This window comes from Pristiophorus japonicus, chromosome 21, assembly GCF_044704955.1.
Source record: "Pristiophorus japonicus isolate sPriJap1 chromosome 21, sPriJap1.hap1, whole genome shotgun sequence".
NCBI lineage: Eukaryota > Metazoa > Chordata > Chondrichthyes > Pristiophoridae > Pristiophorus > Pristiophorus japonicus.
The window spans coordinates 34,761,055-34,777,493 of NC_091997.1; the positions used below are offsets into that span (position 1 = coordinate 34,761,055).

The following is a 16,439-nucleotide window of genomic DNA, read 5'->3' on the forward strand; positions in this document are numbered from 1 at the left end:
TGTATCTGGGCATGGAAGCAGAATGGAGCTGTGATGTTGTTTAAAGTTAGCAACACTCAAAAAGCTTTTATGTAACATGAAGGCTGGTGAATTCTACTGCTTTTCAGAACCCAGGGTTATCTGGTATTTTTTTTAATTCATCCACGGGATGTGGGCGTCGCTGGCAAGGCTGGCATTTATTGCCCATCCCTAATTGCCCTCGAGAAGATGGTGGTGAGGTGCCTTCTTAAGTGGCTTGTCAGGCCATTTCATAAGAACATAATAAATAAGAGCAGGAGTAGGCCATTTGGCCCCTCGAGCCTGTCCCGCCATTCAATAAGATCATGACTGAAGGGGGCAGTTGCAAGTCAACTGCATTGCTGCGAGTCTGGAGTCACATATAGGCCAGACTGGCAGATTTCCTTCCCTAAAGGGGCATTAGTGAACCAGATGGGTTTTTACAATCCAGTAGTTTCATGGTCGCCATTATTGATACAAGCATTTTATTCCAGATTTATGTAATGAACTGAATTATAAATTCCCAGCTGCCATGATAGGATTTGAACTCATTAGTCCAGGCCTCTGGATTATTAGTCCAGTCACATAACCACTATGCTACCATACCCCCTATCTGCCAGTTTGTACAGGGATGGAGCCTGCCTCCTTCCTGTTTGGGGTGGTTTTGTGCTAAAATCAGCAGAGACCCATCAGGGAACCCAATCAGTTTTCTTAGCACTGACCTCACAGGACAGCAGCAACACTACGATACTACGTGGATTTAATAAGGGTACTCACATTCGAAATTGCGTGCTCCGCTGGCTCATCCTTCAGCTGTCTGGCTTTGCCCAAGGCCTTTTCAAAGAAAGTAACTGCAGTCTGAGGATTGCTTAGTTTAACTGGTAGAATAAAAAAATGAACACTTGAGGTTGTGAAAGATGATGTGAACTTTCCCTTTGTTCTGTTTTCCCCACCTTGCAGTACAGGGATGAAGCTTGGATTCTCCCTGTTCGATGTGACTCAGTGCTACAACACCCAGTGGAACGTTGCACCCAAGTTCCTCGGACATCTACACGGGTGAATCTTCCTCCAATATTCCCTCTGCCCCTGTAAGGAAGCTCCTGACTTCAGCTCTCCCTACATTGCACAGCTGAGAGTAGGAACCGAGGATGCTACATTCGATAAAGTCCGAACACGGATGTGGGGATCGCGATGTGCCCACGCCCATTAAAAGTAACGCAGGCAGCTCGCAAAAATCATGCTGCCTACTAATTAACATGATTATAGCACTGAGGTCCTTAAACTTCTCCCAGCTCTGGATCCAAGTGCTGGGGGAAAGACTGGTGGCACCGTCTGCTTCAGCAATCTGCTCCCACTGCCTTTGTACAATCTGTCTGGAGGTTTTCCTGGCTCCCTGTGGGTAGAGCACCTATCGACCCCCTGCACTAAGGCCTCCAACTGCTGCATCCGAGAAGCAAGTTGCCCTTTCTCTGTCCTGTTGTGACCTTGGTAACTTCCCCTTTCATTAGCTCCACTAAGAATGAGGTGCTTCTTTTGGAAAGCATCTCCCCTTTAAGAGGTGCAGACAGCATTTCACTCTGCAGGCAACCTTTAAATAGAGATCAGGCTTCCCCCGATATTGGGCTCTGAGCACTGAACCAACTAACAGCGTGATGATCATTGGGCTCTGCACTTCAATCATGTTAATTAGCAAGCAGCACACATTACTTTCACGGGTGCAACAACAACAACTTGTATTTATATAGTGCCTTTCACGTAGTAAAACGTCCCAAGGCATTATGAGATAAAAATTTGACACCGAACTGCATAAATAGAAATTAGCGCAGGTGACTAAAAGCTTGGTCAAAGAAGTAGGTTTTAAGCAGCGTCTTGTAGGAGGAAAGAGAGATTTAGGCAGGGAGTTCCAGAGCTTGGGGCCCAGGCAACAGAAGGCATGGCCACCGAAGATGGAGCGATTATAATCAGGGATGCTCAAGAGGGTATAATTTGAGGAGCGCAGACATTTTGGGAGGGGGGTGGGGGGAGGTATTGTGGGGCTGGAGAAGATTACAGAAATAGGGAGGGGCAAGGCCATGGAGGGATTTGAAAATAAGGATGAGAATTTTGAAATTGCAAATCACGATCCCCTCGCCCGTTAACGGGCCTTATTGAATTTAGCCCCCTCAGTGACAGCAGGGTATTCAAACTCTCCATGAGCATCCTGCAGGGTTCCAAATCTAAATTTGGGATTTGTAAATCTCATTGTTTTTTTTAGCTCGCTATGTTTGTTTAGTGATGGACTTTCTCTAACCATGTGACTTTTTAAAGAACAGCTTTGGAAAGTAGCAATAAATGAAATTGGCCCAAACTGGATGAATTTGGGAGGATTTGAACTTGTGAAGGACTTTGAAGTGTTGTTCCTGTTTTTGCTCCTTACTTTCAGCTTGTGCCACCAGCACATTGGCGTTCATTTTCCACTCTTCATCTCCTGCCTTTTCCGCCGATACCAAGGATTTTAATCCATATTTGCGAGCCTCGTTATTGTTGTTAAGTTCCAGGTGGCAGCGCCCAATCTCATGGTAGAGCCAAGTGCGCTCCAGGTTGGATTTTGTGAGAGGTTCCTTCTCCATCCAACTGCAGAAAATCCAAAATACAACGGAGTTTCCCAAAAGCAGGACTTCTTAAAAGAAACCGTAAGAAAATTATAATTTGATAAAATGGGCAACAAACACCTCTGTCGTGGCTCGGTTGGTAGTCATACTACCTGGTGTGGCACGGGGTTGAACAGACGCCACCAGCGTGGCACTGAGCCCCATGTGGTTACCAGACAGACACCGTGACAACCCAGCTATACAGACTAGGAAGGTCCCGACTTCAGCCTTTGGTCTATCCTGGGTCAGCAGATCTCGGTCAGAGGAGCTGGAATGATGCTGTGCTTGCTCCCAGCCCATTCTTCGTGTCTGAGTCTAGACGGTGCGTGTTTACAGGCTAATCAGCCATCACATCCGAGCCTGATCCTGTCCTCATCTGATGTCCACACAGACACATACAAGCTTTCTGACAAGAGATCATCAGATGGTGGAGAGGAGGAGGAAACCTGGCTGAATTTGCCTCTTCCTAGCCTAAGTTGCTGAAGCCAATGGTTGCGCCATTTCCAACAACCAGCTGAAATCAGCTGATGGAGCATGGACCCGAGAGATTCCAGTCACTGTTTAAGTACTGCACCGAACCGTGCACTGTTGTTCTGACACAATGGGCTGATATATTTAACCACATAAACATCACAATAGCAACAGTCCAGTTAACATAAAGCAAGGCCCTTTCGGGAAAACTAGAATCCCACAGTTATAGGAATATAGGCAGGAAAAGTGCCATTCAGCCCCTCGAGCCTGCCCGCCATTAAATTAAATCATGGCTGATCGATATCTACCCGCCTTGGTTCCATATCCCTTAATACCCTTACCTAACAAAAATGTATCAATCTCAGTTTTGACAATTTCAATCGACCCTCAGCCTCAACAGCTTTTTGGGGAGAGAGTTCCAGATTTCCACCACCCTTTGTGTGAAGAAATGCTTCCTGACATCACCCCTGAACGACCTGGCTCTAATTTTAAAATGAACCGCCTTGTTCTGTACTCCCCCCACAGCACCTCCTGCCCCCCCCCCTCCCCCCGAGAAAATAGTTTCTCTCTATCTATCTACCTATCAATTCCTTTAATCAACTTAAACACCTCAATCAGATCACCCGTTTATCTAAACTCAAGAGAATACCAGCCTAGTCTGTGCAACCTGTCCTCATAATTTAACCCTTTTACAATTCTGGTGAATGTGCGCTGTACCCCCTCCATGGTCAATATATCTTCCTGAGTTACGGTGCCCAGAACTGAGCGCAGTACGCTGTGGTCTAATCCGAGCTTTGTTTAACTGTAACATAACTTCCACCCCTTTATATTCCAGCCCCCTTGAAATATAGGCCAATATTCCATTAGGCTTTTTGATTATTTGTGTATCTGTTCACTAGCATTTAGTGATTTCTGCACTTTGACCCCTAAATCTGTTGGCTCCCCCACAGTTTCCAGCTTCTAACCATTTAGACAATACTCTGATCGATCTTTCTCGGGTCCAAAGTGGATGACCTCACGCTTGCCCACATTGAGCTGCTGCTGTTTGCCCACTCACTGAATCTATCTTTGTCCGTTTGTTGCTTTCTGCTCCCATCTCCACTTGGTGGATTTACCCAACGGTGTCGGCAGCAAAAATTTTGGAAGGATCCGTTCAGACCTTATTTGCCATTTAATGTTAGAGGGGTGAACAACTAGAGAGTGAAAAAACTTCCAAGAATATCGTGATCCATCACATCTCTTGGGAACATCCCTAGGAGCAGGAGTCGGCCATTCTGCTGCTTGAGCCTGTTCCGCCATTCATGGCTGATCTGTGACCTAACTCCATATACCCGCCTTTGGTCCATATCCCTTAATTTCTTCGGTTAACAAAAAGCTCTCAATCTCATATTTAGAATTAACAAATGACTCAGCATCGATTGCTGTTTGCGGAAGAGAGTCCCAAACCTCTACCACCCTTTGGGTGTAGAAGTGTTTCCCAATTTCAATCCTGAAAGGTCTGGCTCTAATTTTTAGATTACGCTCCCTGATGCTAGACTCCTCAACCAGTGGGAATAGTTTCTCTCTATCTCCCCTATCTGTTCCCCTTAATAGCCTGAAAACCTCGATCCTTAACCTTCTAAATTCTAGGGAATACAACCCGAATTTGTGTACTCTCTCCTCATAACTTAACCCTTAAAGTCTAGGTATCATTCTGGTAAACCCACACTGCACTCCCTCCAAGGCCAATATATCCTCCCGAAGGTCTTCACAGCCCTTCACAGCCAATAGCTGTCGATAATGTCAGCAGTTTTTGCACACAGCAAGATTCCACAAACAATGAGATGAATGAGTAGATAATCTGGTTTTTAATGGCATTAGTTATGGGGTGAATGTTGGCCAGGGCTCTCTGCTGTCCCTCCAATCATGCCATGGGATCGTTACACTGGCAGTTTAATGTCACTTCTGACAATGCAGCAATCCCGCAGTGCAGCCGAGATTATGACCTTAAGTCCAAGTGTGGGGTACACTCTGTGATGGACACTTTTCTCCACCTCCACCAGCACCAAACCTGTGATGAGGAGCTACAACAACCAGGGCATAGATTTAAAGTAATTGGGAGAAGGTTTAGAGGGGATTTGAGGGGACATTTTTTCACCCAGAGGGTGGTGGGGATCTGGAACACACTGCCTGAAAGGGTGGTAGAGGCAGAAATCCTCATTGCATTTAAAAAGTACTTGGATGTGCATTTGAAGTGCCGTAACCTGCAGGGCTACGGACCAAGAGCTGGAAAGTGGGATTAGGCTGAATAGCTCTTTGTCGGCCGGTCCGGACACAATGGGCTGAAATGGCCGCAAATTTCTATGATTCTATGATACTGTACCAGGACCAAAGAGCAGTCAGTACTTCACCTTAGCGTTGTGCCCTGTTACCTTGCAAATACCTTCAGAATTCAAAACACGATGCGCTGCCCCAGGGGTAAAGTGCTTTATCCGTGGATTTTCAGGGTAACCCCTGTAGAAACGTCAGTGCCACGCGTCAAACTTACGCATCCACGGCCTTTTGAAATTCTCCGATCCTTGCGTACACTCTGCCGATGTTGTCCAGGGCTCTTGACTTTCCGTCACTGCTGTCGCTGTTTACAATTTTACAAACAATTGTGAAAAATGGTTTAAATAAATTTATTGCATACAATTGTTCAGGTTGGTTGGCTGGACTGGGGGCCCATTCCCGGGGCAGGCGGGCTGTCAACTCACTTTCACGTCTCTGCTAGTCCTCTTTTGGATGTGATGGGGAGAGAACCTCTAGTTTTCGCTCCCTCATCGCGCTGCATTCAGAACCTCCTCCTGGCAGTGTGGCGACACAACACAACACCCATTGTGCAGCATCAACAACAACTTGCATTTATATAGCGCCTTTATCGTAGTGAAACATCCCAAGGCGCTTCACAGGAGCATTATCAAACAAAAGGTTGACACCAAGCCACTAATAAGGAGATATTAGGACAGGTAACCAAAAGCTTGGTCAAAGAGGTCGTTTTTAAGTAGGAATCCCAGAACTTAGGGTCTAGGCAGCTGAATGCATGACCGCCAATGGTGGAGTGATTTTTTTTTTAAGAAAATACTTTAGTCCATTCGGGTTTTCTCCCTCACTCATCTAATGAAGGCATTGGCTCCCTCTGCCCCTTCCATCAGGTGGCCATTCTTTATGTGTGAATCGAGACAGTGAGTCCCAACCAGTCCTCATCAAACATTCACACAACACTTTGCAGCAGGCATCACTGCCTGGCAATCAAGAATGGCTAGTTACTTTCTCTATTCGTTCCTGGGATGTGGGCGTCGCTGGCAAGGCCGGCATTTATTGCCCATCCCTAATTGTCTTCGAGATGGTGATGGTAAGCCGCCATCTTGAATACAACTGAGTGTCTCGCTGGGCCATTTCAGAGGGCAGTTAAGAGTCAACCACATTGCTTTGGGTCTGGAGTCACATATAGGCCCAGATCGGGTAAGGACGGCAGATTTCCTTCCCTAAAAGACATTAGTGAACCAGATGGGTTTTTACGACAATCCGGTAATTTCATGGTCACCATCATTGATACTAGCTTTTTATTTCAGATTTATTTCATTGAATTTAAATTCCCCAGCTGCTGTCTCCGGATATTCTCCCCACCGCTCAGTAAACCCCGAGGGGCGCTGCGCTGCGCTGCGGCCAACTGTGGCAGCCTTACTGCCACTCTGCCGAAGATCAGCTAGCCCGAGTGAGTAGCATGGCCTCTGTGGTGTGGGAGCCGCAGGGTTCATACTGTCACGGCAAAGCAGGGGACAGCTCCCACCGCCAGTGTGGGCATTTCAAAAGTTGCGGAGCAAATAAACATGCAGAAAATAAACAAGACGATCGACAGATCACACTCACTATTTCTTTGCGACCTGTAGATCTTTCTGGTTACTTCTCAGAGCACCTTCCATGTCCCCCAGCTCAATCTGAGCCATTCCGATGGTGTTGTACAGATTCCCGAGGAATTCCGCCTTGTTGGGAACCACTTTCTTCGGCCATCCCTCCACAGTGTGCACCAGTTCAGTGGCCTTATTCTTACACTCTTCGTAAAACCTATCGGCAAACACTGAGAAAAACAGGAACAAAAACTGAACCCCAAGTCACAGCACTCGCTCCGCATTATTCATTCTCCTCGCTTTTCCATTTTTCTCCCCCCCCCCCCCCCCACTATTTCCCTCGCTGACTCTAAGTGGGGTTCAGTTTCCATGAGCGCCGCCCATCTTTCGGCACCTCAGCTGATCTTCCTGTGGGAACCTAAATAGTGAGTGAGCGGCAGTTGGCTATTTGACTGTGGTGGGCAGTGTAACATATTTGCTTTGTGGGTTCTTTGCTTAAGCAGTCATAGCAATACGTTGCTATTAAGAACTAGTTGGTTTATTAACAAAGGTTTAACAATCACACTACACATTACCAGCTCATCCATTAGGCTCACAACTGCATGCCTCATCGTAGATCCCCTAAGCACAAGATAAAAGTTCACGAGGTTGGGGGTAATATATTAGCATGGATAGAGGATTGGCTAACCAACAGAAAACAGAGAGTCGAGAAAAATGAGCCATTTTCCGATTGACAAACAGTGACTAGTGGGGTGCCACAGGGATCGATGCTTGGGCCTCAACTATTTACAATCTATATTAATGATTTGGATGAAGGGACTGAGTGTAATGCAGCCAAGTTTGCTAATGATACAAAGATGGGTGGGAAAGCAAATTGTGAGGAGGACACAAAAAAAACTGCAAAGGGATATAGACAGGCTAAGTGAGTGGGCAAAAATTTGGCAGATGGAGTATAATGTGGGAAAGTGTGAGGTTATCCACTTCGGCAGAAAAAATAAAAAAATAAATTATTACTAAAATGGAGAAAAATTACAAAGTGCTGCAGTACAGAGGAACCTGGGGGTCCTTGTGTATGAAAAACAAAAAGTTAGTATGCAGGTACAGCAAATAATCAGGAAGGCCAATGGAATGTTGGCCTTTATTGCAAGGGGGATAGAGTGTAGAGGGAGCTTTACTCTGCATCTAACCCGTGCTGTACCCGCCCTGGGAGTGTTTGATGGGACAGTATAGAGGGAGCTTTACTCTGCATCTAACCCGTGCTGTACCCGCCCTGGGAGTGTTTGATGGGACAGTGTAGAGGGAGCTTTACTCTGTATCTAACCCCGTGCTGTCCCTGCCCTGGGAGTGTTTGATGGGGCAGTGAGACTATATATCTTATCGCACTATAACCGACACTAATGCCTATATTGGGAGATCTTCTTTTGACCAGTGCATAATTCACACTAAAAATGCTTCCTTGGTACATCAGTCGCCCGGATATGATACGATCTAAGCGGGTATTTGGTTCTGGATGTCAGTGTACCCCGTCCGACCCTTGATGTGATGCCCCTGTGTGTGTCACGTACATACGTCGATGTCCAGCAGAGCTTCGAGGATGTAAATGGTTTGTTCCGACTCTCTCGCTCTATTGCTCTGCCAGCTAATTTCCTTCATTCTCCGCTCGCGCTCCCGGGCAAAGATCGGCTTCTGTTGCCTCCAGAACTCGGTGCGTGTGTCGAGGAATGTGATTCCGCTCATTATCAGATCCTGGATGGTTCCTCCACTGTCCGTGTTCGTCTTCATCAATTCTGATTTCACCACGGGATAGAGAAATGGGAAATATCTGCTCTATGAATCTCGCAACAAAGAAAAATGCATCAACAATTCTTACAGTGAAATGCCCCAAAAGCCCACCCTGGACTTTCTCCCCTCCTCTCCTGAATGCTCTGTCTTTCACTGGTGTGAAGGATGTCATGCCTTGCTGTAACTTCAATAGACTGAATATCAGCAGGCTGCTCAACTGTGACAGGCATCGTCGTCAAGCCAAAGACAGTCCTTGCTCAACACGTGCAACTTCCAGCAGGAGTCACAGGGAGATCAGAAGCAGGATCTCCAGCTGATTCCCCACCCCTCCTCCACCCCAGCACTGGGTAACTAAGGTCATTTGTAGTGCCTCTACACAGAGCTGGAATGGAGATGGTGTATTTACCCACTGGGTCAGGCCGGAAGCATTTTTAAGATTATTTTTCGCTGCTTTTCTTGGTTGGCCGTCTCTCTGCAGCACTGGCTGACTGGGAAAACAGGAAAAGAATAGAAAGACTTGCATTTATATAGCGCCTATCACGACCACTAGACATCCCAAAGCGTTTTACAGCCAATGAAGTACTTATTTGAAGCGTAGTCACTGTCGTAATGTAGGAAAAGCAGCAGCCAATTTTGTGCACAGCAAGCTCCCACAAACAGCAATGTGATAACAACCAAATAATCTGTTTTTAGTTATGTTGGTTGCAGGATAAATATTGGCCGGAACACCGGGGATAACTCTCCTGCTCTTCTTCGAAATAGTGCCGTGGGATCTTTTACATCCACCTGAGAGAGCAAACGGGGCCTTGGTTTAACGTCTCATCCAAAGGACTGCACTTCAGACAGTGTGGCGCTCCCTCAGTACTGCCCCTCCGACAGTGCAGCACTCCCTCAGTACTGCCCCTCTGACAGTGCGGCGCTCCCTCAGTACTGCCCCTCCGACAGTGCAGCACTCCCTCAGTACTGCCCCTCTGACAGTGCGGCGCTCCCTCAGTACTGCCGCTCCGACAGTGCTGCACTCCCTCAGTACTCTCCCTCTGACAGTGCGGTACTCCCTCAGAACTGCCCTGAAGTGTCAGCCTAGACTTTGAGCTCAAGTCTCTGGTATGGGACTTGAACTCACAATCTTCTGACTCAGATGAGAGGGTGCTGCCCACTGAGCCGCGGCTGACAGGAGGGAGACAGGCTACACACCCTCAGGCTTCCATCTATCGCACTCTAACAGCAGCTGCTAGGCTGGGTGAAGTGGGGGGGGCCCTTTCTCTAATTATTTTCCCACTCCGTGTGGGGAATTATTTTGCGGCCTCTCAGACCCACCCCACGGTGACACAGCCCCACAGAACTTTAGCAACGTACTTATTTCGTCTGCCTGTCCCTCATTTCAGGAGGATCAGTGAGTTATCAATCGAGCTTTCCGCAGAGTCTCGTAGTTCACAAAAACAAAAATTCAATCGATAGTTTTCTCAGAAATGAAAAAATGGGAACGGTTTGTGGATTTAAAAGGACCCTGAGTTCCCTCTGGTGGCCCAATGACTGAACAGCAACAACTTAGAATCAGAGAATGTTTACAGCATGGAAGAAGGCCATTCGGCCCATCGAGCCAATGCCAACTCTCAGCTAGTCCCACTCCCCCGCCCTTTCCCCGTTGCCCTGCAATTGTTTTTCCTTCAGATACTTATCCAACTCCCTATTGAAAGATAAAATTGAGTCTGCCTCCACCACCCTCTCAGGCAGTGCATTCCAGATCCTAACCACTCGCTGCGTAAAAACGTTTTTCCTCATGTCGCTTTTGGTTCTTCTGCCAATCACCTTAAATCTCTGGTTCGCGACCCTTCCACCAATGGGAATAGTTTCTCTCTATCGACTCTGTCCAGACCCCTCGGACAGAGTAAATAGGCCTGATATAAATACAATAGCTTGTATTTATATCAGGCCTTTAACATAGAAAATCTTCCCAAAAAGATTGAACTTGCATTTATATAGTGCCTTAGGATGTCCTAAAGCACTTTATTGTCAGTGACGTACATTTGAAGTGTAATTATTGTTGTCATGGCACAGCCAGTCAGAACTTTAGCTGTCTACCCAGTTCCCCACAGAACCAGCAAGCTCCCACAAATAGCAATGAGATTATGACCAGATCATCTGTTTTAGGTGTTGACTGAAGGGTAACTATCGGACAGGACACTGGGGACTCCTTTTCCCCTTTGGAGTACTGCACTGTCTCCTCTTCAAAATTGTGGCACGGGATCTTTTACATCCACCTGAGGGAGTCACGTTATGGGGAACAGGCAGGAAAATGGAGTTGAGGCCAATATCTGATCAGCCATGATCTTATTGAATGGCGGAGCAGGCTCGAGGGGCCATATGGCCGACTCCTGCTTCTATTTCTTATGTTTATATGATTCTAAATGATGCTGCTCCCTTCACTGCGTTAACACTGCTTGAGCAGTGCTGAGAACCACACCAGGAATATATTTCTACTGCCAACTGAGACTGGCTCTTTACCCTTGTCCAGCAGCAGTTTCTCCAGGTACTCCTTGTCCCCGTACAGCTCACCCAGCAGCACGCGCACCGTTTTGTTGGTTTTCGGCTCTCCCTGCTCCTGTTTCTTGCTCTGTTGCTTCAGGTTTAATTTCTGCCGTCGCAGCTGCGATTTGGTTTTCGGCACCACTTTCTGAGCAAGAGACAGAAAGCGCGATCAGTTTATTTTCCGTGTCCTGGAGCAACAAGGGAAACTAAGCAAGACCTCATGCAATAGGGCATTGATCTCAGCCTCACTCAGCCACGCCATATCCCTCAACCCCACCTTCTCTCCATATCCCTCAACCCCACCTTCTCCCCAATCCCTCAACCCCACTTTCTCCTCAATCCTCAACCCCACCTTCTCCTCAATCCTCAACCCCACCGTCTCCTCAATCCTCAACCCCACCTTCTCTCCATATCCCTCAACCCCATCTTCTCCTCAATCCCTCAACCCCACCTTCTCCTCAATCCCTCAACCCCACCTTCTCCCCATCCTCAACCCCACCTTCTCCCCAATCCCTCAACCCCACCTTCTCCTCAATCCTCAACCCCACCTTCTCTCCATATCCCTCAACCCCACCTTCTCTCCAATCCTCAACCCCACCTTCTCTCCAATCCTCAACCCCACCTTCTCCTCAATCCTCAACCCCACCTTCTCCTCAATCCTCAACCCCACCTTCTCCCCAATCCCTCAACCCCACCTTCTCCTCAATCCTCAACCCCACCTTCTCTCCATATCCTTCAACCCCACCTTCTCTCCAATCCTCAACCCCACCTTCTCCCAAATCCTCAACCCCACCTTCTCCTCAATCCTCAACCCCACCTTCTCCCCAATCCCTCAACCCCACCTTCTCCCCAATCCCTCAACCCCACCTTCTCCTCAATCCTCAACCCCATGTTCTCTCCATATCCCTCACCCCCACTGTCTGACCATCTTTCTATATCCCTGAACCCCACCTCAGATAGCCTGCCGACACTCTCTCTAGACTACACATGAAGGAATGGTGAGGTGCTGAAGGATGACTGCCACCCATGGGACTGTACCCGAGGGTGAGCCACCTACAGGAGACGGGGAGGAATAGCCCCTCCTGATCCAAGTACCACACTTAATCCGATCTGCGGAGGGAAACATTTTGAAATGAATATTTTTTTGAACACTCATGATTTCCAGAACTATTCCAGGTGTTCGGCTCCCAATAAAGCTTTAATGTAACAGCTCACCTCCTCCCGTCTGTAAAAGAACGACATGTCCCCTGTAGTCTCCAGCCTCACCGAGGAAGGGCCTGTGTGAATTGAATGAATCATTAAGTGAATGAGTGAGTGTTGTCGTTGGGAGGTAACAGCAGCTATTGAGGTCTGAACAGGGCTCTGGGCTGATCTCATTTGGTTTACATATTTCCTTTCACCCCCGCCCCCAATTGCATGGAGTATATGTCAAACGCAACTCAAGAGTTCTTGTAGGTAGACTGGTACAGAAGGAGGCCATTCGGCCCATCGAGTCTGCTCTGGCTCTGTCGAAGAGCAACCCAGTTAGTTCCTGCTCTTTCCCCATATCCCTGCAATTTTTTTCTCGAAGTGTTTATCCAATTCCCTTTTGAAGGTTACTATTGAATCTGTGTCCACCAGTCTATCAGGCAGCACATTTCAAATCCTAACCACTCGTTGCATGAAGAGTTTTTCTGTTACACAGCTGTGACTTGCACAGCAGGAGGGGCGAAGGAGCGGCTAGAGTTTGGAGAGGTATGATGATGCCGATGATGCACCCCGGTGCCCAGCATGGCCGTGTAACAGCTAAGGCCGGGGAATTGCGGAGAGTCCTGTTTGGAGGCGGTAACATCCACGAGGTGGGACTACATGCAGCAGGCGGGGACGTCCCGCCCTGCGCGCGAAATTGGGGTTACCGCCCCGCGAGGAAGTGGAGCGTAAAGAAACGGGCTCCGCTTCATCTGTGGGCCGTCAAGGGGCGGGAGCAAAGGGAGTGGGCCGCAGCGCGACGCACTGGGACGTGTGCAGCCGCGTAGAAAAGCCCCACCCCCGTCATTAAAGGGGAGGGCCAAGCTGCAGACTGTGCGGGACCCACCTGGACCACCGGGGCTGCCAGATCACGGCACAGACCCTGCCTTCAAGGAGGCAACACGTAAGTCGGCCTTTTTTTAAATTTACACGCACCCCAGCTCCCCTTTAACTAGTACCGCCCGCCAGCCATACACGCGCCCCCTGAAGCTGCCGCTGACATCGCTCGGCGCAGCTTCAGGAAGTGATACCGGATTTTTGCTCAGGGCCGAAAACGGGTCAATGCACACGGTGATGATGTTGTCACTGCCGGCGGAGCGGGGCGCTACCGGTTACTGCGGAGTTTCGCGGGAGTCGTTAGCGACGCCACGCCTGGGCAAAAAGCTGTTTGTGCCCCGTTAACACCCTCTGGGGGCGCTAATGAGAGGCACAAATTACCCCAATTTCTCCCCTTAAGTCTTTGGGCAGGGTCTAACTGCTCTGCAGCCGCCCAGAACCTCGGATCATTCGTCAAACTCTGAATATTAAATCCCTCCAATTTGTCTCCCCTCATTTACAGAGCAGAGGAGCCAACTGGATCTCCTTCTCTAACTCCCTCCATGCCACCACCTCCCCCCTTGCTTTCAAAAGCCGTTTATAATCCCGACTCTTCATCGAGGGGTTTTCCTGTCCTAAACCCCCAACCTCAACTTTCCCTTCACCCCCCGCCCCGCTCACGATCCAAACTATGGCTCTGAAGGCACGTGAGGAACCTTGGAGGATTTTAAGCGGTTGCGGTTGAGAAACAGAATGGAAGAGAATGAGAATGAAAGGATGCTGCCACCGTGCCTTTGTGCAGCAGCAGAGGTGTCCGGGAGGCGGTCGGCTCATTTACCTGAGCTCCTGGCTCCGGGTGAGACGCAATCCTGCCACTGGAACAGAGAGCGAGGGGCAGGGCAGAGGCTATTCCCTCCCAAAACACACACTTACTTCCAACCGAGTTGTCGATAGCCTCCCGAGCCTTCTGAATTCCCAGCCGGAAAGTGTGGTCGTCTGGACGGAGTTTATGTCCTCGATGATAGAACATTAAAGCGAGTTCAAACTCACCCTTAGCATACAGGGTCTCAGCCTTTCGATAAAGCCCCTAGTAAGGCAAAAATATTTATCAGAAATACTCCCTTTTTATACATTCGTTTTAATAAGCATTTGGCTCCTTTACAAGATGCTTATGATAATTACACGGGATATACGGCACAGAAACAGGCCATTCGGCCCAACCAGTCCATGCCAGCGTTTATGCTCCACTCGAGCCTCCTCCCGTCTTTCCTCATCTAAATCTGTCAGCATAACCCTCTATTCCCTTCTCCCTCATATGTTTATCCAGCCTTCCCTTAAATGCATCGATACTATTTGCCTCAACCACGCCCTGTGGCAACGAGTTCCACATTCTCACCACTCTCTGGGTAAAGAAGTTTCTCCTGAATTCCCCATTGGATTTCTTGGTGACTATCTTATAGTTATGCTCTTCCCCACAAGTGGAAACATTCTCCCTGTATCCACTCCATCAAAACCTTTCATCATTTTAAAGACCTCTATTAGGTCACCCCTCAGCCATCTTTTTTCAAGAGAAAAGAGACCCAGCCTGTTCATCCTTTCCTGATATGTATACCCTCGCATTTTTGGTATCATTCTTGTAAATCTTCTCTGCACCCTCTCCAGTGCCTCCATATCCTTTCTATAATATGGCGACCAGAACTGTACGCAGTGCTCTAAATGTGGTCTAACCAAGGTTCGATTCAGGTTTAGCATAACGTCCCTACTTTTCAATTCTATACCTCTAGAAATAAACACTAGTGCTTGGTTTGCTTCTGGGTAACCTTTCATTATTAAAAGATTACTGGCTTTAAAGTTATGTTGCTAGCATGCAGCACAATGCACAATGCCAATATGGTGCACCATGGGGGCAGTCACAGGCTTAATTACCCCCTCACCAAAGGGATGCCAACTTTAAGTGCGCCTCTAGTGAGGTCCTCCCCAAAGCTCCGAGCTTATCTCTGCGAGTACCTGGGCCATCCCAGGTTGGTCTGAACAGAGTTCGCTTATTTGAGCTGGGACAGCAGTGGTGATGGCTCAGTGGCCTCAGGTCCATGGACCAGGGCTGGGAAATCAGACAGGGTTCTTGCTTCGTATCCCTCTCTCTTGCTGAAAAGTGCAAGTATTTCAACATCAGGTAAGGACCGGATTGGATTTTGGTGATACATTTTGGGGGCAGAAGAATAAGGAGAGGCAATATAAACTAAAGGGTCCAATTCTAAAGGGGGTGCATGAACCCCATTTGATAAAGTGCCACATAATAGACTTGCCAACAAAGCTGAAGCTCATGGAATAAAAGGGCCAGTGGCAGCATGGATATGGAATTGGCTCAGTGACAGGAAACAGAGAGTAGTGGGGAACGGTTGTTTTTCGGACTGGAGGAAAGTACACAGTGGTGTTCCTCAGGGGTTGGTACTGGGACCACTGCTTTTCTTGATATATATTAATGACTTGGATGTGGGTGTATAGGGCACAATTTCAAATTTGCAGATGACACAAAACATGGAAGTGTAGTGAACAGTGAGGAGGATAGGGCTAGACTTCAAGAGGACATAGACAGGATGGTGGAATGGGCAGACACGTGGCAGCTGAAATTTAATGTAGAAAAGTGTGAAGTGATACATTTTGGTAGGAAGAATGAGGAGAGGCAATATAAACTGAAGAGTACAATTCTAAAGGGGGTGCATGAACAGAGAGACCTGGGGGTATATGTGCACAAATTGCTGAAGGTGGCAGGGCTGTTTGAGAAAGTGGTTAAAAAAGCATACGGGATCCTTGTATTTGAACCTAGACAATTACTTGCACTATTTGACTTGGAGGGGCATCACAAACATAGAATCATAGAAGGTTACATCACAAAATGAGGCCATTCGGCCCATCGAGTCCATGCCGGCTCTCTCCAAGAGCACTTCAGCCAGTCCCACTCCCCTGCCCTTTCCCTGTAGCCCTGATTTTTTTTTTCCTTCAGGAACTTATCCAATTCCCTTTTGAAAGCCACGATTGAGTCTATCTCCACCACCCTTTCAGGAAGTGCATTCCAGATCCTAACCACTTGCTGCTTTAAAAAGATTTTCCTCGTGTC

The 16,439-nt window shown here is 47.9% G+C and overlaps 1 protein-coding gene across 15 annotated transcripts in view; it reads right to left on the reverse strand.

Moving 5' to 3' along the window:
• The window catches only part of odad4 (outer dynein arm docking complex subunit 4), an 83,013-nt gene that overhangs the window by 65,059 nt on the left and 1,515 nt on the right, over positions 1-16,439 (reverse strand). For all 15 annotated transcript variants that reach the window (XM_070864592.1, XM_070864591.1, XM_070864603.1 and 12 more), the window contains exons 3-10: positions 14,255-14,408; positions 12,494-12,555; positions 11,255-11,423; positions 8,533-8,754; positions 6,990-7,197; positions 5,626-5,712; positions 2,414-2,610; positions 775-875 (exon numbers count right to left, since the gene is read on the reverse strand). In XM_070864592.1, coding sequence (XP_070720693.1) covers positions 775-875; positions 2,414-2,610; positions 5,626-5,712; positions 6,990-7,197; positions 8,533-8,754; positions 11,255-11,423; positions 12,494-12,555; positions 14,255-14,408 — 1,200 coding nt within the window. The remainder of the gene's footprint in view (positions 1-774; positions 876-2,413; positions 2,611-5,625; positions 5,713-6,989; positions 7,198-8,532; positions 8,755-11,254; positions 11,424-12,493; positions 12,556-14,254; positions 14,409-16,439) is intronic.